This window comes from Oryctolagus cuniculus, chromosome 9, assembly GCF_051225735.1.
Source record: "Oryctolagus cuniculus isolate XC-2025 breed Fujian yellow rabbit chromosome 9, ASM5122573v1, whole genome shotgun sequence".
In the NCBI taxonomy this organism is placed as follows: Eukaryota; Metazoa; Chordata; class Mammalia; order Lagomorpha; family Leporidae; genus Oryctolagus; species Oryctolagus cuniculus.
The window spans coordinates 72,928,837-72,949,521 of NC_142875.1; the positions used below are offsets into that span (position 1 = coordinate 72,928,837).

Sequence of the window (20,685 nt, forward strand, 5' to 3'; positions counted from 1 at the left end):
CCTAAGGTCACAGAAATGTTGGAAGGAGCCCTCACACAACGGAGTCCACGTGCAACCTCTTTCCACCTCCTGCCTCTTCCCCTGATCCTCAGGGGCTGGTGGGAGGAAGAGTGTGGTCTTGCTGATGTGCCACAGGTGCACAGCCATGGGCGCTTGTGGGGAAAGCCCCCTCCCTGGACTGAGAACTCTGCTGTCTCAATCTCTTGGCACCCACTTAGTTGTGCATATGGTGCAATGGCAAAGCTGGAGCTGGGCCGTGTATTTGTTCTGGCGCTTGTCAGCCTATGATTGTCACATTGTCCTACGACTGTGCTTGGGGCAAGTAGGAGCCAGTCCCTCCAGCCCTCCTCCCTCCTCCTTTGATGGCATAGGTGTCGCCATCACAGTGGCCATTTACTCAAACTTGAGAAGCAAGACTCACAGGCGTCACATGGCAGGTATCTCTCTCAGGTCTTTGTTAACTGCTTCCTGTGGCTCTGGGCTCTTTTCTCCCTGCTATTTGCAGCATCTACAAAGAGGCTGCTCCCTGGGAGCCTCAGTGTGCCACTCTTGGTAGCACTCGATTGGCTTTCCAATGGGGACTCCTGTAGTTGGGCTGTCATGTTGCAGACCAGCTGGAGATGACCTGCTCAGGGCAGTTTCTGCTCCCATTCTTTCTGCCACTGAGCCTCAGCTGTTCTCATCACAGGCGGCACACCTGAGCACCTGCCAGTGCCCCCTGATGCTGATCAGGTGCTCCAGAGTGCTCCCAGAATTCACTTTGCCGGGGTCTGTGATAACTACTTGTTTAAACGTGGGAGCGCAGGACACGTTGCCTGATGTGGCTGAAGTTCTGGGCATTTACCTGAGTGGCTCACAGCGGACTCTCTTACTTGGCGTCGTAAGTTCTCCAAAGCAGTTCTTTGGATCTCTTTGGGAAGAATTCATATCCTTTTAACATTTAAAGCTTATTTGTTTCCTCTCTTTTAAAGACAGATTTATTTATTTATTTGAATGGCAAAGTGATGGGGGAAGGAGGAGGGGAAAGAGAGCGAGTGAGAGAGAGGAATCTTTTACGCTCTGGTTTACTACCCACAATAGCTGGGGCTGCACCGAAAGCCAGGATGTCTGTCCAGAGTGTCAGGGCTCAGGCACTCAGGCTGTCTCCTGATGCATCCCAGGAGGCCTTAGCAGGAAGCTGGATCAGAGGGTGGTAGCTTGGCCAGCGCTGTGGCTCAATAGGCTAATCCTCTGCCTGTGGCACCTGCACCCAGGGTTCTAGTCCCAGTCGGGGCGCCAGATTCTGTCCCGGTTGCTCCCTTTCCAGTCCAGCTCTCTGCTGTGGCCCGGGAGTGCAGTGGAGGATGGTCCAAGTGCTTGGGCCCTGCACCCCATGGGAGACCAGGAGAAGCACCTGGCTCCTGGCTTCGGATCAGCGCGGTGCGCCTGCCGCAGCGCACCGGCCGCGGCGGCCATTGGAGGGTGAACCAACGGCAAAAGGAAGACCTTTCTCTCTGTCTCTCTCTCTCACTGTCCACTCTGCCTGTCAAAAAAAAAAAAAAAAAAAAAAAAAAAGTGTGGTGGTTAAGGCTCAAACTGGCACTCTGATGTGGGATACCAACATCCCAAGCAGTGGCTGAACCCACTGCACCACAACACTTGCCCTTATTGATTTTCTTTACATGTCCCTCTGTAAAGTATTATATTTTCCCTACATGTACCATGTAGTTCTCTTTAAGATTATATGTAGGAATTTTGTGTATTTTTGTTTCAAATTAGATAATTTGTTTCATTGTATTTTCCTCCTGTGTGGATATGTATGTATAATAATCATATTCAAAAATATAAAAGCTTTTTCATTAATTTTGAGTTTCTGTTCATGTATATACATGCCTATTTTGGGAAGAAAATTTACCTCTATTTTCTCACTTATATGCATCTATTTTGTTTGATTTTTAAAAATATTTATTTATTTATTTATTTGAAAGTCAGAGTTACACAGAGAGAGAAGGAGAGGCAGAGAGAGAGAGAGAGAGAGAGAGAGGTCTTCCATCTGCTGGTTCACTCCCCTGATGGCCACAATGGCCAGAGCTGTGCCGATCTGAAGCCAGGAGCCAGGAGCTTTTTTTGGGTCTTCCAGGTGGGTACAGGGACCCAGGGACTTGAGTCATCTTCTACTACATTCCTAGGCCATAGCAGAGAGCTGGATTGGAAGTGGAGCAGCTGGGACACGAACTGGCACCCATATGGGATGCCGGCACTGCAGCTGGGACATGAACTGGCACCCATATGGGATACTGCTATGCCACAGTGCTGGCCCTATTTTGTTTGACATTGCATTGGCTAGAATATATATTCTATATATACACACATGACACATATGTAAATACAAATAATATGAATAGGAATTATGATGGTGAGAACTAGCGTCTTCACTTCTTTTATTTTTTGGTTGGTATTTATAGGAGCATCTGTAATATTTCACTGTTAATTAAGATTCACTGTGGAGCTAAGAAATATTTGGAATTTTCAGTTAGTATTCTATTACTGGTTTGCTAAATACATGTGTATTTTTAAATCTAGGAATGGTTGTTAAATGTTTGATATTTATTGCAATAGTTATTTTCTTTCCTATGTCCTTGAGCTAATGTGTTATATAAGTTGATTTACTTTAAAACATATTTATTTATTTATTTAAAATGGAGAGAGAGAGAGAGAGAAAGAGAGAGAGAGAGAGAGAAAAGATCTTCCATCTGCTGGCTCCTTTCTCATATGCCTGTAACATTCAGGACTGGGCCAGGTTGAAGTCAGGAGCCAGGAACTCAATCTGGGTTTCCCATTGGATGGCAAGGACCCAACAACTTAAGCCATCACCTATTGTCTCCTGGGCATGCATTAGCAGAAAGCCGGGTCAGAACCCAGGCATTCTGATATGGGAAACAGGTGTCCCACGCAGTGTCTTACTTGCTGTACCAAATGTCCATCCCTCGTGTCTTTTAAAGCTGAACATCCTTGTTAAGCAAGTCTGGTGTTTCTGACAAAACGGGTCTTTATATCCTTTGAAAGATTAAGTTATCTCAAGTCACCGAGTTTTCAACCATACCACCTGTTCCTTAATGAAAACCATAAAACCACTGGCAAGTCTAAGGGAAAAACTGACCTTCTGTTTGCCTTTTTCTCATAGGAGAAAAGGAGGGAGTCAAACACTGTCAGTGTTAACACTGTTCCACCTTCCGTTTTCCTTAGCCGCATGGTGTTCTATAATGTTATCCAGGGAAAATGGAACCCAGCAGAGCTGCATGCTTTATTGGGCTGCTTGCAGGTAACTGAAGGGTAAAGAATATGTCTTGCTCTGCCAGAATGAAGTGTTTAAAACATCTCCTAGGGCGTTTTCTGCTCTGTTATATTTGCTTGGTTAAGATGTTTGCTCCAAGAGAAACAAATTTTTGAAGAAGATCTATGGAGTGAAATCCTATCCCATGTTTCTTTTCCTACTTCAACAGAAAAAGGACAGCTTTTGCTTAATGAGAAAAATTATTCTTCCTTTAGATAATACACAATGATTTCATGTGTATATTTACTTGCATTTACCCACCATGGTGAAGCGAGATCTCTCTTTCAAGCCAGAGTTCTCAAATTTAAACATGCAGCTGAATGAATGGAAGCCTTGGTAATACACAAACTGCTGAGTCCTACCCTCTGAGTTTTGAATTTAGTACGTCTGACGGATGAGAATTTGTACTTTCAACAAGTTCCTGGTTGCTGCTAAGGCCCCTGGGCCAGGGGATCATATTTTGAGAATCTCTGCTCTAAGCAATTTTTTGAGTTCAATGAAAATGCTCCTAAAATCCTTAAATATCTAAGTTTCCTTGAAACATAGCTTCTCTGGTAAGTGAGAATTGGATCTGAGCATATGGTTGGAGGAGAAAGCCCAGAATAACACAGGCTGATGGAGCAATCACAAGGAAGTTCCAAGCTAAACAGGATGATCAACTTCACAGAATACACATCTGAGGCACCCCAGCTGGGAGGTAGGCTGTGTCACAAATGAGACCCAGGGTGACACAGTGGCGAGCCTGGCTTTGGGACACTTCTGGGAGAGCACAGTGTCTTGCCCCTGGCGATTTATGCAGGGGGAACGTCACTGCTTTGGAGCATGGCTGGCAAGGACTTGGATGGTGTTTCTCATGCAATCAAATCACAGAAACACACGTGCTTTCAAGGTGTCCCTTTTGCTGGAGTCGCTTCCCCTTGCCACTTCCTGTGGGGCTGGAGGAAGCAGCTTTGCCTCCACTACTCAGGGTCATTGTAGAGAGACACTTTTTTTTTTTTTTACTGGGGCTAAGTTTAGCTGATGAGGTGAAGGTCATTCTCCCCAACTTGGTCACCCGGAAGACCTGTCAGCCTGTGCTACGCAAGATGGAAATGAAGCGGATTCATTAAGAACTCAAGGCAGGGCCCAGATTTCTGTGGGTCAGATCATAGGGAACAACATTCAACTTCCTCTTCAAATTGTATCCTGAACCCCGGGGCCTTCATGCCTCAGGATCTCCATGGGGAGGAAATGAAAACTTTGGTTGCCTGATTCCTCCTGGGGCTGGGAAACACAGAGAGATCAGTCCCCTGTGACTGTCCCCTGGGATCACTCAGTGAGCTGCTGGACTGCCATGTGCTGCTGGCTTGTCGTCTGACTCCTGGAACTAAAGTCCAGGTGTCTCGGCATTCATAAAATATATGCAGACTGCTGTCTCCCAGTGGGAGATGTGATTTCAGATGTCGGTGGACCTACGGTGCAGACTGCTTGCTGACAATGCACTGTTGTGTATTTGGAAAGTGATTCCTCAAATGTTTATTCATAAGTGATTCCAGTTTTCTGTGTGTGAAGCTCAGGCTAATATATGTAAAGTTGTCAAATGAGGACAAGACCAACCAGGTCTTTCTCCTGGAAGATAAGGAAATAAGAATTTAGGACTAAAAAAATGCAAGCATTTGAGATAATAGGAGCTGGTGCCGCGGCTCACTAGGCTAATCCTCCGCCTTGCGGCGCCGGCACACAGGGTTCTAGTCCTGGTCAGGGCGCCGGATTCTGTCCTGGTTGCCCCTCTTCCAGGCCAGCTCTCTGCTGTGGCCAGGGAGTGCAGTGGAGGAGGATGGCCCAAGTGCTTGGGCCCTGCACCCCATGGGAGACCAGGAGAAGCACCTGGCTCCTGGCTTCGGATCAGCGCGGTGCGCCGGCAGCAGCGTGCCGGCCATGGCGGCCATTGGAGGGTGAATCAACGGCAAAGGAAGACCTTTCTTTCTGTCTCTCTCTCTCACTGTCCACTCTGCCTGTCAAAAAAAAAAAAAAAAAAAAAAATAGGGTCACCATTGTAAGATTTAAAATTTATTAAATATTTTTTTTGGGAATAAAGGGAGACAAAATGAAGAGAAATTCGGAATTTATGGACACATCTACTCATAACCTACCTTCCTTGAACATCAATTTTATATAGAAGGTTAAAGTTAGGAGTTTCAGAATTGAATTATCTTTCTTAGCACTCTGAGCAAGAGTGTCTTTAAAAATGTATAGAATAGGGGCCGGCGCTGTGGTGCAGTGGGTTAACGCCTGGCCTGAAGCGCCAGCATTCCATATGGGTGCTGGTTCTGGTTTCTGCTGCTCCTCTTCCAATCCAGCTCTCTGCTATGGCCTGGGAAAGCAGTAGAAGACGGCCCAAGTCCTTGGGCCCCTGCACCTGTGTGAGAGACCCAGAGGAAGCTCCTGGCTCCTGGTTTCAGATCGGCACAGCTCTGGCCGTTGCAGATAGTTGGGGAGTGAACCAGTGGATGGAAGACCTCTCTCTCTCTCTCTGCCTTTCCTCTCTCTATGTAACTCTGATATTCAAATAAATAAATAAATCCTAAAAAAATGTATAGAATAGGGGCTGGAGCTGTGGTGCACTAGGTTAATCCTCCACTGGCAGCACCGGCATACCATGTGGGCACTGGTTCTAGTCCTGGCTGCTCTTCTTTCAATCCAGCTCTCTGCTATGGCCTGAGAAAGCAGTGGAAGATGGCCCAAGTCTTTGGGCCCCTACACCTGCATGGGAGACCCAGAAGAAGATCCTGGCTCCTGGCTTTGGAATTGCGCAGCTTTGGCCCTTGTGGCCATTTGGGGAATGAACCAGTGGAAGAAAGACTTTTCTCTATCTTTCCCTCTCTCTCTCTGTAACTCTACCTCTCAAATAAATAAATAAAATCTTTTAAAAAAGCGTATAGAAGGGTAACAAATACAGTTGTATAGACCTACACCTTGTATTCAGTTAAAATAACTATCTTTGGCCATGGCTTTTGGTGTGGCTGTTTCTTCTTGATTTTGTTATTTAGTGATTTTCTTTTGACTTAATTGTTTTATTGTCTAAGATTTTATTTTTTAAAATTCATCTCATCCACTTAAGAAAGAATAATAAACAAATCCCAGCAATACAGATGATGTTTTCAATTATTTTGTTTACCTATAATCTGCTTTCAATGTTGATGATGTAGCTTATTCCAGCCATGTGAATATTAAGACAGATTTGTGTCCATATTCTTGCTTGTGATGCATGATACAGTGTAATTCTGGAGAGAAAATAGACCACTAAATAGAAGCCTATCAACCTGATATTTGAAGTTAACTTTCTTTTCATATTACAACGATTTTCAAAAAGCCACTGGGAAATATTTATTTTATGTAACTTATCAATCCCATGGTTATATGATGGCAATGACAATGATAGAGCACTACAGCATTTCCATTGTCTGGAGAGAATTAGGATGTCATGATCAGCCTTCCCAGTTGTTCAAGAATAGGTTTGGAAGAGATCATTACCTTATTTGCAAATGAGAAACAGGTATAGGTGTGAGTGACCTGCCCATGGCCATTCAGCAGATGAAATGTCCAATCCACCCAAAGTATCTACTTATCTAGGATAAGACCACAAGACACTAAGGGACACTTGATTGATTCCTGGATGTTCCAGTGTTGGGACCCATAGGTTATCTAAAACTGGTTGGTGAAATTGTTGATATGTGACCTGTTTGTGTGTCAATTGTTGCCAGGTGGGCAAGTTGGGCCAGAGATGTGGCAGTGATTGTGTCAGAACAGGCAATCTCTGCTTTGCAACTATGCCAATCAGACTTGAGTAGTTCATGCCACCAGCCTGCAATTGGGCTTCTCCACCCATTGATGGCTCCTTATCACTGTGACAGGTAGAGATAGCACCCCAGAGAGACAATTGTGTCATCTTCAAGGGAACTGGATTATACCCATCTCCTTTTTTCTTAGAGATTTATTTGTTTATTTGAAAGGCAGAGTTACAGAGAGAGAGGGATAGAGACAAAGAAGGAGATATCCATCCGCTGGTTCATTCCCCAAATGGCTGCAACAGCCAGGGCTGGGCAAGGCTGAAGCGTGGAGTCAGGAACTTTTTCCAGGTCTCTCAGGTGGGTATAGGGGCCCAAACATTTGGACCATTAGAAGAAAGCTGGATCAGAAGTGGAGCATCCAGGACTTGAACTGGTGCCCATATGGGATGCCAACATTGCAGACAGCAGCTTTACCTACTGTGCCACAACATTGGCCCCACACCATCTTTTTTAAAATTTTCTATAAGTACTTTATGGTTTCCTTTCCATGAATTAAAACTTTTACATCTTGGGGCCAGTGAGAACCAGATAATGGAAGACCTCTCTCTCTCTTTGCCACTACCTCTGTGTAACTCTGCCTTTCAATAAATAAATGAATCTTTCAAAAATTATATCTCAGTAGTGAGGAATGGTTTAGTTGACTGAGCTAAAAGTCAGAACTAGGGGAGGCTGTTCTCACATGGATGGTGAAAATTCTGGACTCCCAAGTAGAAACCTTTGATGTCACCCAAGGGCTTTTCTCTGGCTGTGTTCATTTTCCATTGTCAGCCAGATTCCACCTGGCAGACTACTTTATCAAGAAATTAAGTGAGTAAGGTGAGGAATTTGGGGTCAGAGATGGACTATAGATAAGAAATTTGTGAGCATGCAGGCAGAGGTCATGAACTTGTGATCCAAGGGCCACCTGGCAGAGTTTACAAAGCTAGGTCAGCAGGTGGGTAGTGCGCTTGCACACAGGGCTTCCCAATTCTAGCCTCCACTTTCTTTTGTGTTGTCTGCCTCATTCCTTTAGGCTCATGGAATCCTTGTTAGATCCCTGCCATCGGAGGTCCTACAGAATGAAAGACAGGCATGGGCAGCAGTATCTACTGCTTAGCCCACTGTAAACTGCAAGGGGCATGAACCTTTGGCTAGTATTCAGAAGTCCATGTGGATGGGGGAGCAGCATGAACCATCAATCATCACAGATGTCCATTCCCGCAGATTGGTCTGTCTCTGATAGTCTTATTCAGAGGTGGGAGAGAGCCACTGGGAGCTGCAGCTATGAGGCTTCGCTGAGGTTCCGTCAGGGGCTTCATGAGTTTGGCCGTTGGAGATGCAGGAGGAAGGAACAGCTGTGGAGTTCACCCCTTGTTGAGGTGGGACAGTGTCTAGCACATTTTGGCTCCTTTATCCTCTTCTCAAGTCTCCTGTTCCACACACAGAAAGGCAAAGGAAGGAAGAAGGTAGGAGTAAGGTGGTGATGATGCTTACGCTGGCTGCAGATGCTGTAGGATGTAACCAAATGCTCCTAATTATAGCACATTGCATGGGATGCCTTTTGAGGTTTTCTATGCATATTAATGGCTAGGATTTCAGATTTTTTTGAATTCCTCTGGAGTTTTATAAAGTTCTTGGTACTTAATATATTTTTTAAAAATTTACTTATTTATTTGAAAGTCAGAGTTACAGAGAAAAGGAGAGGCAGAGAGAGAGAATCTTCCATCTGCTGGTTCACTCCCCAGATGGTTGCAATGGTCGGAGCTATGCCAATCTGAAACCAGGAGCCAGGAGCTTCCTCCGGGTCTCTCACACAGGTGCAGGGGCCCAAGGACTTGGGCCATCTTCTACTGCTTTCCCAGGCCATAGCAGAGGGCTGGATCAGAAATGCAGCAGCCGGGACTTGAACTGGTGCCCATATGGGATGCTGGGATTGCAGGCGGCGGCTTTACCTGCTATGCCACAACGCCGTCCCCCCTCCCCCCACTCTTAGTTTCTTAATTCCTTTCACTGTGTGCTCCTGTCCAACAAATGCATATTTAGACTCTGTGAAGAACCACAGGTGTGATGAAGACAGAGAACCTTGCTGTCATGCAGCTCACATCGTAGAGGTGCAGAGAAGGATGCTAGACCTATAAGCAGCTGAGTGAGAGGCTGAGCCGTGGCACTGAGAAAACAAATCAGGGCATGGGGCAGACGGATGGAGGCAGGGAACCGTTGTTTAGCTGGGGTGGTGGTGTGTGAGCTAAGGCCAGCCATGCAGGGATTGAGAGAAAGGTTGGAAGTAAAGGCCCTAATGCGCTGTACTCTGGGGCTACCTGTGTGGCCTGGACGGACTGACATCCCCGGTAAGCACTTTGGTAGGGCTGCAGATAGAAGCACCATGAGAGAAATGCATTGCCTCATGCTTCTGGAGGTGGGAAGTCCAGGGTCAAGGTGTTGGCAAGGTCGTTTCCTTCTAAAGGCCGTAAGGGGGAACAAGTCCCATGCTGGCCCCTGGCCTCTGGGGTCTGTGGCCATCGCTGGCATTCCTTGGCTTGCAGGTCCCTGCCCCCATGTCCACATGGTATTCTGCCCATCTGCACATTTCTCCTTTTATAAGGACACCAGTCATGTTGGGTCAGGGTCCCCCCAGTGACATCACCTTTACTTGCTCACTTCACTACGATCTGACCCCCAAATAAGGTCATAGTTTGAGGCACTGGGCTAAAGAATCCAACCTGTCTGTTTTTGTGAGAGTGGGCACAATGAAGCTGTAACTTCACCACTGAAACCCCTCTGTGACATGTGCTGCAGGAAGTTTTTTTGAGATGTCTTTTCTCTTCCATTAGGCAGAGAATCCTTGAAGGCTGCAAGTTATCCTTGTTGATCTTTCCAGCTTCTCTCAGCTGATATAGAAATCTGGGAAAGGCTGCCAACAAACTGAATATTTGACCTCCCTAACCAGGAGATTGACTCTTTGCAAAGTGCTCTTCACACAAATCTCCAGTGGGTTTTAGAAAGAGATGAGTGAATTTCGAGTATTTGGAGGAGATGGGGCAAGTGGCTCTGACTTATTTTTAAAAATAAATATAGGCTTTATTTCCTCTTTGGAACACTCTGATCAAAACAAACTGATTAGGCTGCACGGTCACAATAACAGGTGGCTCAGGAGGTCCCCTGTGGCTTGTTGGCCTGCAGAGCAAGGCCTCCTTAGGGCCTCGGAGGAGAGCAGCGTGGTGAGGGGGCCCTGCCAGGAGGCCGGCTGTGCACAGGGGAGCCAGCGGAGCATGGCTGCAGCTGTTCGCGGCCAGCTCTTGACTCACGAGTGACTAACGGGGAAGTGCAGACAATGCTGAGAACAATGTCGGGGAGAGGGCTGTTGACGAAAGGAAGCGAGATTTGTCAGGACTTTCCCCCAGCTGCTCACCAGGTTGTGCTGGGTGAAGCCTGCTTTTCTCTTCTGGGTCAGAACCGAATCAATGGCAAATGCACCAGCTGAAATGAACACCTCGGGTTCAGGTCCTAGTATCACCCATGCTGCCGCTACATGACCTTGGCCAGTGGCCCCACTTCAGGAACTGCAGGTTTTCATCCTTGGAATGGTGCACAGATGGGACACAAGTGATGCACAGGGAACTTTTTTCTGCAGGGGTTATGAAATCCAGACCAAACCATGTGTGGGGACGTGATGATCCGCATGTAAGGTGATCTGCAAGCTGTCTTTTCCCAGTGTTGTTTATGCTGCTCATACTTGTTCATCCAAGGTAGCAAATACTGGATCAGGAAAGAGATGGAAGGAGGCTGAGCGAGGGAGCCGTCAAACTCGGGTGGTGGAAGTGGACTTGGAGGAGTCCTGCCTTGCTTCGTGCCGGCAGGGCCCAGGTGTGTGCGGGCACAGAAGCCGTCCTACCAGGGCAGAGGCTGCAGCATATTCCGAATGGCTGAGACACGTTCTTGAGCTAGCATCGTGTAGTCCACTCGGTGATGTGCCGCATGTTACCCATCCGCCATACAGGTGCTTCCTGGACTGGCAGTGAGGTTATGCCCCGATGACCCCACCATGAACTGAGAATATCATTGAGTTGGAAATGCATGAAATACCTACCTACCGAACAGGCTAGCTGAGCAACACAGCTTCCTGTACAGGTTCAGTGTTTTCCCCTAGGGGTCGCAGGGCTAATGGGGAGTCGAGGTCTGGGGGCTGGGGGAGGAGGGGAGAGAAACGCTAAACTGCACAGCTCTAACCCAGGAATAGAACACAGTTCAGAATTCAAGATACGGTTTCTACTGAACACATACAGGTGTTCAATACATGCCATCATAAAGGTGAGGCACTGTAAGTGGAACCATCGGAAATCAGGCATGTCTGTATACTTGACAGGCTCAGAGAGAACAGGTTGGCTTCAGGGTGGGATCCAGAGGGTCCGCTTCCTTTTCCTGTAATTCTCTGGGCTTGGTCCCCTGAGCTATAGCTGGCTTCATCCTGTATTTGAAGCAAGATGGCCAAGATAGTCCCCGGCATCTCCTCCATGGGCAGCAGCCCCGAAAGAAGACATGGATGCTCATTTCTTTCTCTTAAGGACAATGTGGCTTCTTACCCTGGGCCACCAGCAAACCTCTCCCTCTCCATCTTTCTTATTATTTCTAATTTAGTTGCCTGCATAGCCGAAGGTCAATGGGATGGAGTTACTTTTAGGAACCTAGGGACAGGGTCATGGGAACTGAATTGGCTCAACGTTCTGTGAAGTGGGAAGCACCCTGGGGTTCCGACTCTTCCAGGGGCAGAGCTGAGCTGAGGCTCGGGCTTCCCGTTCCTGTTCACACCCTGTCTTCCCTAGCAGGAGCACAGGTCAGGAAATTAAAGGAGGGGCTTTGTGATGTCTGAGCTAGAGATCTGCAGGAACTTTCTTGGAGGATGGGTTGGAGCAGCAGGATATAGTTTTAGTCTTGACAGATGGGGGTTTGCGAATGGAGGACAATATGATGGTACTTCAAAAAGTTCCTGCAAAAAAATTTTGAAATTCATGCTTAGTTTGTTCATAACATGCCTTTTCCATATACTTCTTTAAGACCCTTTCTGTGCATAGACTTTCAAAAGACTTCTTTTGCAGCAAAAGAAACTGGTCTTTAAAAAAAAAAAAGATTTATTTATTTTAGAGGCAGAGTTACAGACAGAGAGGGAGAAACAGAGGGATCTTTTGTCCTCTGGGTCACTCCCTTAAATGGCTGCAACGGCCGGAGCTGCGCCAATCCGAAGCCAGGAGCCAGGAGCTTCTTCCAGGTCTCCCATGTTGATGCAGGTGCCCAAGCACTTAGGCCATCTTCTGTTTTCCCAGGCCATAGCAAATAGCTGGATTGGAAGTGGAGCAGCCGGGACTAGAACAGGTGTCCATGTGGGATGCCTATACTGCAGGCGGAAGTGTTACCTACTACCCCACAGTGCCGGCCTCAGAAACTGACCTTTTAATTGATTTTCTGCAAACTTTTGAAGGTGTGTTTTTCATAAGGAAAACTGATGATGCCCTCACAGAAGAGAAGTTCTTCAGATTGTGCCAGGATGGAGGAGGGATCAGTGGGTGATTCCCCAGGACCCATACGAGGTGAACATCAGGGAAATCCATGAGTAGGTAGAGAGCCTCAAGCAGGACCCAGAACTCACTTTAATTCCCTGCAATTGCTGCCTTAAAATTCTTAATAACTTTGAACATTGTGCTGGACCTCATGTATTATGTTACTGGTCCTGGTCTGGGAAAGGAGGAAGCACAGGCAGCGCAATGTCCCCCTCGCAGATGGGAGGACGGGGCTTGAGCAGGTTACGTGGCTTCCCTAGGGCCACCCTGCTAGTCAGCAGCCAACTCCAGCCCCAGGGCTCCCCCGTCCCAAGCCAGAATCCGGCCTGATCCATCAGGGCTGTGTGCATGTTTCTGAGAGTGCACCCAGCTCCGGTCCATGCCTCCGTCACTGCCCCGCACCTTCCTTGGTGAGCCCCTCAGCCTGCTGATTCCACTTGAGGCTCCCCCTGGAACTGGGAGTGGAAGCCCAGGCTGGGCGAGGCTGGGGCAAGTGTGGAGCTAGGTCAGCTTCCCTGGAGGAAGTAGCACAGTGGTTACGCCTGGGACACTGGGACATCCCGCTGAGGGTGACTTCTAGCTGAATGCTCCATGCTCCAGCTTCTCCAGCTCTATGTACGTCTCCGACTAGAAGCAGGAAACAGCGGTGTTGTCGAGTTCCGTGTCCTACTTGACTGACTGGAAGGAATCGCCCTCATTTCTAACAGCAAGTACAAGTAAGAGATGCCTTTGGAAACGGCGCCTTCTCCATTCTGTTCCGTGTTCCGTACAACAGAATTGAGTCATCTAATTCCAGCATCCTCGCGGGCCCCTTCACCTTGAACAGAATCTGTGCTGATATTTTTTCAGGTCTATTTTCTGTACCGATTGAACTTTCACATGCTGGTCTTCGAGGGAGAGAGCCCCTTTTGGCAATGCAGTACTAGACAAATGACTGCATAATTGCACAAGTTCTGGGCAGCCACATTCCCTCACACGTGTGTGCCTGTTCTCATGGGGCCCAGGACAATACTTCCAATGAAACAATTCCGAGAAGTTCTCTTCAAATAACACTCTCTCCGAAGAATTTTTGTGGTGAAATGGGAGCTGGCGGATATCATTAACTTGAACACTTGATTTGGAATAAGCCACTGGGGGTTTTAGGAATTGAGGGGTTTGGGATATCAAAGGATTTAAACCCAAACAAGAAAAAGCATCAAAATAAAGGCAACATAAAAATTATTAAAATTATAGTCCAAATTTAGATATGGGTAATGAATATTCATTTTTTTGGTCTTATCTGGAGGCTGAGTAATCCCAGGCTGGGCTTTTCGCTTTAATATGAACAGAAAAGAGAAACAAGTGTCTGGGAATGAAAGGTACTTCTCACCCCTCCTGCAGGCCTCCTGCGGTGACGTTTGGGGACTTTGCAAGAGCGAGTGTACTTATGCATGTTGAAGACAGCACAAGAACGAAGCACAGAACTGTGGGGGGAAACGAGAGAAAAGAGATTGCTGTTGTTGGTCGACTCAGTCTTGTAAAAATAGCTGTGCCTTTGGAATTAACTTATCGTTGGCTCAAAAGTTAAAGTTTGTAAGCAGAAAGTATTTTTTTTTTTTTTTTTTTTTTTGTGGATGGCATCTTCATGGCATGAAACAATGTTATAAGGTATGCAGGACTGGGCCTGGGACTTTGTGAGCCCCTGTCACAGTTGCATTGTTGGAATTTTGAAATCTGTTTCTCCTACGATGGTTCCAGACTCCACGAATGAGGGATACTTTAGACTTGCTGTCTTTGAGGGTGCTGACAGCCTATCCTTCAGGGGGTCTAAAATTGTCCTAGACGTAAGCACTGTCCTGCTCCAGCCACTTGGTTTGAAGTCCCGCCTTCCCAAATAACCCCCCCTTAGCTCCTACTATGGAGTCTTGCCAAGAACACATCTGTGTGAGGATCCCAGAGCTGGAAGATCAATCCACAAGGGGCTGTGCCACCTTCCCCCAATCAGCCCTGCTCACCCCTCCCCTGCCCTGTGAAAACCTGAAGTCCCTGTGCCAGATAACCAGAGGCTCACCAAGGGACAAAACCCACCCTACCCCCCAGCATGAGGCTGCTGTCTGGGACCAACGTATGGGTCAGGAAGAGGATGGCCCCTTTTTCTGGCATGTATTTTTTATCTTTATGAAGATGGCCTTATATTATAGACCGTGCACTTTCTTGGGAAGGACTTCACGGTTCTGTCGAGTGGTAAATGCAATGGACTCGGTTCCAGTCAATGCTGCAATAGCTGCTATGAACTGACTTGTGCTCCCAGTGAGTCAGGAAAATGTCTCCTAGTTCAAGTGTCTCCTATCACCAGGATCTGTAGGGTATTCTAGGGCCTATAGCACATCCTAAGATTGTGACGCATAGGAGTCTAGAACTGTAAGAAAGGACTTGTTGACAATATATAGCTGTGCCATGGAATGGCTACTTTAAAGAGATTTTTTTGAAAGTCTGGAGGGTGGCAGGGGGTGCTGCTATCTGCTGGTCTACTCCCCACATACTCCCATGGCCACAGCTGGGCCAGAACCAAGACAGGAACCAGGAGCTCAATCCAGGTCTTTCATGCAGTGGCTGGGCCCCAACAGCTTGATTCATCACTGTTGCCTCCCAGGGTGTGCATTAGCAGGAAGCTGGAGCCAGGACTAAACCCAGGCATTCTGGGATATGGGATGTGGGCGTCCTGAGTGGTGACTTAACTACTGCACTGACTTGCTGAGAAGGGGTTTCTAATGTTCTTGTCTTATGCTGCAGGGAAAGATACCCACTGGGCTAAGATGCCATGAAGATGTTCCAATTGCTCACAAACCCTTCTCTCACTGTTGTTCCCCCCCCCTTTAAAAAAATTTATTTCTTTGAAAGTCATAGTTATACAGAGAGAGAAGGAGAAGCACAGAGAGAGAGAGAGAGAGAGAGAGAGAGAGAGAGAAAGAGGTCCTCCATCCGTTGGTTCACTCCCCAATTGGCCACAACGGCAGGAGCCGTGCCAATCTGAAGCCAGGAGCCAGGAGCTTCTTCTGGGTCTCCCACGTGGGTGCAGGGGCCCAAGGACTTTGGCCACCTTCTACTGTTTTCCCAGGCCATGTTGCTCCATTTTTTATGGTTCTTCTTTCCCCCACCCCCATGGTTAACATCTCTTAATTGCAGCTGCTGGGTTTATAAACTGCTTTTTTTTTTAAAATTTATTTTATTTATTTTTAAAGGCAGAGTTACAGGGGCCAGAGATGTGGTGTGGCAGGTAAAGCATCCCAAATGGGTGCTGGTTCAAATCCCGGCTGCTCTGCTTCCGATCCAGCTCTCTGCTATGGCCTTTGCACCCAGCTGGGAGACCCGAAGGAAGCTCCTGGCTACTGCCTTTGGGTTGACGCAGCTCTGGCCATTGTGGCCATCTGGGGAGTGAACCAGTGGATAGGAGACCTCTAATTCTCTGTGCCTGTTTGTATCTCTGCCTTTCAAATAAATAAATAAAATCTTAAAAAAAAAAAAAAGGAAGAGAGAAAGGGAGAGATGAGAGAGGCCTTCCATCTACTGATTTACTCCCCAGATGGCCACAATAGCCAGGGCTGGGGCCAGGCTGAAGCCAGGAGCTTCTGCCTGGTCTCCCATGTCGGTGCAGGGGCTCGAGCACTTGCGCTGTACTTCACTGCTACTCTGCTTTCCAGGTGCATTAGCAGGGAGCTGGATTGGAAACAGCAGCTGGGACTCGAACCAGTGCCATATGGGATACCAGCATGTAGGCCGTGGCTTTACCCACTGCGCTGCAAAGCTGTCCCCTAAACTGCCTCTTTTGCAACAAACTGCCTGTCCCCCAGCGCTTTGTTGTGTATTCCATCCTGACCACTGGTGTGGGTTACATCAAATTCCACCCCCTGGGTTGAAAAGGAGACAGGTGGAGGTGCCGCTGGAACAGCACCCAGTGCAAGCCTTAGCTCACTGGTGAGTCCTTATCAGAGTCTGTGCAGAGATGTCCTGCTGCCCACCAGCAAATCCCCAGGGCTGATCCTGTTACTGTCACGAAGTGGGCATGCTGAGTGATGAGAGTCCTGGCAGGCCAGGGTGACACGTCCTGCCCAGCCCAGGTCATTTTCTCAGCCTGACTGGTTGCTCAAGAGTGATGACAATTCAGATAAAATTCTTGTTCACAAATTCTTTAAGTCAACTAAAGTAAATTTCAGACTTTCTGCCAGAGTGTGCTTGTAGTAGAGGTCTCTGTGTGGTGAGTGATGGTCTTCCTGATGGAAACTGGTACGTCCTGAGCAGGTGGCAAGGAATCAGTAGAACACGGTTCTAGAGATGCATCTACACCCAGACTTAGCTAGATCCTCCTTTGGGATTGATTGGTGGTGTTGCTGAAATATTTATTGGCAGTGAGAGTGAGGGGAACTTTCATTTTTGCAAATACATATTAATCATCTGGGATAATTATTTTTCTTTATAGAAAGCCATCACATGAAAGCACAATTTAGCAGACCCTGTGTCCACATTTGCACATTACATAACAGGATCAAATCTGTCCAAATATCATGCTGATGTGATTTTTCCATAGCTGGCCTCTATTACCTATTATTCAATGTGCACCTGGAAATACCATATAATATTCAACTGATGGGGTAATCAGTTATTTGAATAAGCATCTGTATGTGTACAGTTAGGGGCATACCTATTCCCTAGTGTAAACCCCTTGGTAAGGAAAAGAAGCCACACAACCATGGGAAATTTGAAAAAGAAAAAAAAAAACACTTGGTCTGTGTTAAAGCCATTGTCCATAAAACATGGGGGTATACGTTGAACAGCTAGGACCTGACATCGGGGAAGGACACTTGTGCAGGCCTGGGACTTGGGAAGCTCAAAGAAAGCTCCAATTCCCGTATCGAGTTGCCTGCCAACACTCTGGTGAGCCTTGGCAGGTTTCCACCTCTGTGCTGGCCCAGGCTGACCTCTGGAGCCTGTGAGTGTTGGCACTCTTAGGGGACTAGATGGGATGAATGGCCACCTGAGACTTCCGTCAATGTGGTACCAAAGGTTAATCATTTCATGTGAACCACTTAGTTTGTTTTTTGCTACAGGTGCTTTTTCTAGCAGGAGACTTCTTGCGTGACACCTTTTGGTTTATATTTTTAGGCCTCATGGACCGCTTTGAAAATTCCTGAACTCCCTTTTATGGGGGCGGGGTAGTCCCCCCAACCCTGTCTCACTTAGATCTTATCACTCCTTAGTCTTGGACAGGCAGCATTCATGGAATTTTCTGATCTAAGATATTAACATGTTGCATTTTTTTCTTGAGCATTTGGAAATACATCCATGAGAGACAGAGTGCCTTTGAGACTAACATTCCCCCTGAATGCAGAGAAATGTGATCATGATAGAATCTCACAAACAGCTCTCGGTTTTCCAAGTCCCCCAGGAGGAGGCTGCTGCAAATATTCTCAATGGAATCTGCCTTGCTCCAACCCATCCAGGATGATCAAAATGCTTATTCAGAAAAGCCAACAGTCAACTTGGGCACTTCCTCCTGACAGTAAAATAAGCACGTTTTCTTCTCTTGCTTCCTTTTTCTATCTGACAGCCTTTTCCTTCCCTCAGAGTTTGGGTCTGGCTTGTGCCTGATGCCCTTTGGGCCTAGTTGGCTCTGTTAGGAACTGATATTGTCCATGGGGAACTAAGACGGGAAATGGTAGCAGGAAAACTCAAAGAGAGCCAATTGCGTCCTTTATGTTTCTCCACAAACAACTGGAAAATTTCTATCAAAAAGGAACTATTAGAGCAAGAAAAATTTTTTTGTAAGATTTCTTTTTATTTACTTGAAAGGTAGAGTTACAGAAAAAGAGAGGGAGAGAGAGAGAAACTTCTATTTGGTGTTTCACTCCCCAAGTGGCCACCATGGCTAGGACTGGGCCAGGCTGAAGCCAGAAGCTAGGAGCTTCTTCTGGGTCTCCCACGTGGGTACAGGAGCCCAAGCACTTGAGCCCTCTCCCACTGCTTTCCCAGGCTCATTAGCAGGGAGCTGGATTGGAAGTGGAGCTTCCAGGGCTCGAACTGGTGTCCATATGGGACGTAGTGCTGCTGGCTGTACCTTTACTCACTATGCCACTACTCCGGCCCCAAGAAAAATTTTAAAAATTATGTATCCTTGAAAAAAAATTTTAACCAGTATCTAATTGTATGTATTTAAGGGGTACAGTGGGCTATTTTGATATATGTATAACAATGTGTGTTGATCAAATCAGGGTAATTATTCTATTTATCATCTCAACTATTTATCATTTGTGTGTGTGTATTGGGGGGGCATTCAAAAACTTCTTTTTTGGGGTAGGAATTTGGCCTAGTGTTAAGACCTGTGTCTCATATTGGGGTGCCTGGGTTCGAGTCCTGAATCTACTCCTGATTCCAGCTTCCTGCTGACGTGGACCCTGGGAGGCAGCTGATGATGGCTCAAGTGGTTGTGTCCCTTCCACCTACATGAGAGACCTGGACTGAGTTCCCGCTTCCTGGATTTGGCACAACCCAACTCATCTGTTACAGGTATTTTGGAAATGAATCAGCATATGGGAGTTCTGTCTGTCTCTGCCTCTCAAAATTAAACACAAAACCCATTTCTTCTAGTTATTTTGAAATGTATAATTATTTGTCAATTATAGTCATTCTACAGTGCTTATTCCTCCTGTCCAGCTGTTTTTGGGTATCTATTACTCTCTCCCTATTGTTCCTAGTTTCTGGTGACTACTATTTTACTTTCTACTTCTGTGGAATCAACTTTTTTAGATTTTACATAAAAAAATCCATGTATAGTTTATTATTATTGTATTCACGTACTTCTTGAAGACCCCTTGTAAGCATGGATTCCAAAATATTTTTGAACCAAAATAAATTTATCTTTTAATTCCATTTTCCATGAACTTTGTGAAGTACTCTCATATTTGCCTAGTTTATTAAATTTAATATGGCATCCTCCAGGCTCATCCACGTTACATAAATGACAGAATTTCATTGTTTTTATAGCTGAATAATGTCCCATTGTGTTTCTATATCACATGTTCTTTATCTATCCATTCATCTGTTGAATACCTAGGTTGATTCCGTATCTTGGCTACTATGAGTAGTGCTGCAGTAAACATGGGACGGCAGGTGTCTCAGACACACTGATTTCCTGTCCTGTACCTCTGTACCTGATAGTAGGCCTGCTGAATTAGATGGAATTTCTACTGTTATTTCTTTAGGAACTTCTGAATGGCTTTTCCTAGTGGCTTTTCCTCCCAACAATAGTGTTTGAGAGTTTTCCTGTCTCCATATCTGTGCTAGCCTTTGTTATATTTTTTGTCTTTTAGATAATATCCATTCTGACTGGGGTAAGATATCAATTTCTGCTTTTTAAAAAAGATTTATTTATTTATTTGAAAGTTAGAGTAGCAGAAAGAGAGGGAGAGACAGAAAAAAGAGAAATATTCCATCTGCTGGTTCACTCCCCAGATGGCCAGAGCAAGAAAAAATTTTTTTGTAAGATTTCTTCTTATTTACTTGAAAGATAGAGTTACAGAAAAAGAGAGGGAAAGAGAGAGAGAGAGAAACTTCCATTTGCTGGTTCACTCCCCAGATGGCCACCATGGCTAGGACTGGGCCAGGCTGAAGCCAAGATTCGGGAGCTTCTTCCAGGTCTCCCAGGTGGGTGGCAGTGGCCCAAATACTCAGGCTGTCTTCCGCTGCTTTTCCCAGGCACACGAGCAGGGAGCTGCATCAGAAGTTGAGCAGCTAGGACACGAACTGGTGTCCGTTTGGGATGCTGGTGTGGCAGGTGGCAGCTTAACCTGCTACACCACAATGCTGGCCCCTCATTCTGGTTTTGATTTTCATTTTCCTGTTTAGTGATGTTGAGCATTTACATATACTTGTTGGCCATTTGTATGTCTTCTTTTGAGAAATGTGCATTCAGATCATTTGCCCATTTTTAAATTGGATTATTTGTTATAATTACTTGAGGTTGAGTTGTTTAAGATTA

The 20,685-nt window shown here is 46.3% G+C and overlaps 1 protein-coding gene across 5 annotated transcripts in view; it reads left to right on the top strand.

Moving 5' to 3' along the window:
* Positions 1–404: 404 nt before the first annotated feature.
* LOC127487179 (uncharacterized) overlaps positions 405–20,685 on the top strand; it is a 274,077-nt gene continuing 253,796 nt past the window's right edge. For 2 of the 5 annotated variants that reach the window (XM_089303677.1, XM_089303676.1), the window contains exons 1-3: positions 405–880; positions 3,164–3,301; positions 19,084–19,214. In XM_089303677.1, coding sequence (XP_089159803.1) covers positions 575–880; positions 3,164–3,301; positions 19,084–19,155 — 516 coding nt within the window. In that variant the 5' untranslated portion in view covers positions 405–574 and the 3' untranslated portion in view covers positions 19,156–19,214. The remainder of the gene's footprint in view (positions 881–3,163; positions 3,302–19,083; positions 19,215–20,685) is intronic. The other 3 variants (XM_089303674.1, XM_089303675.1, XR_016212916.1) reach the window with 2 other exon arrangements.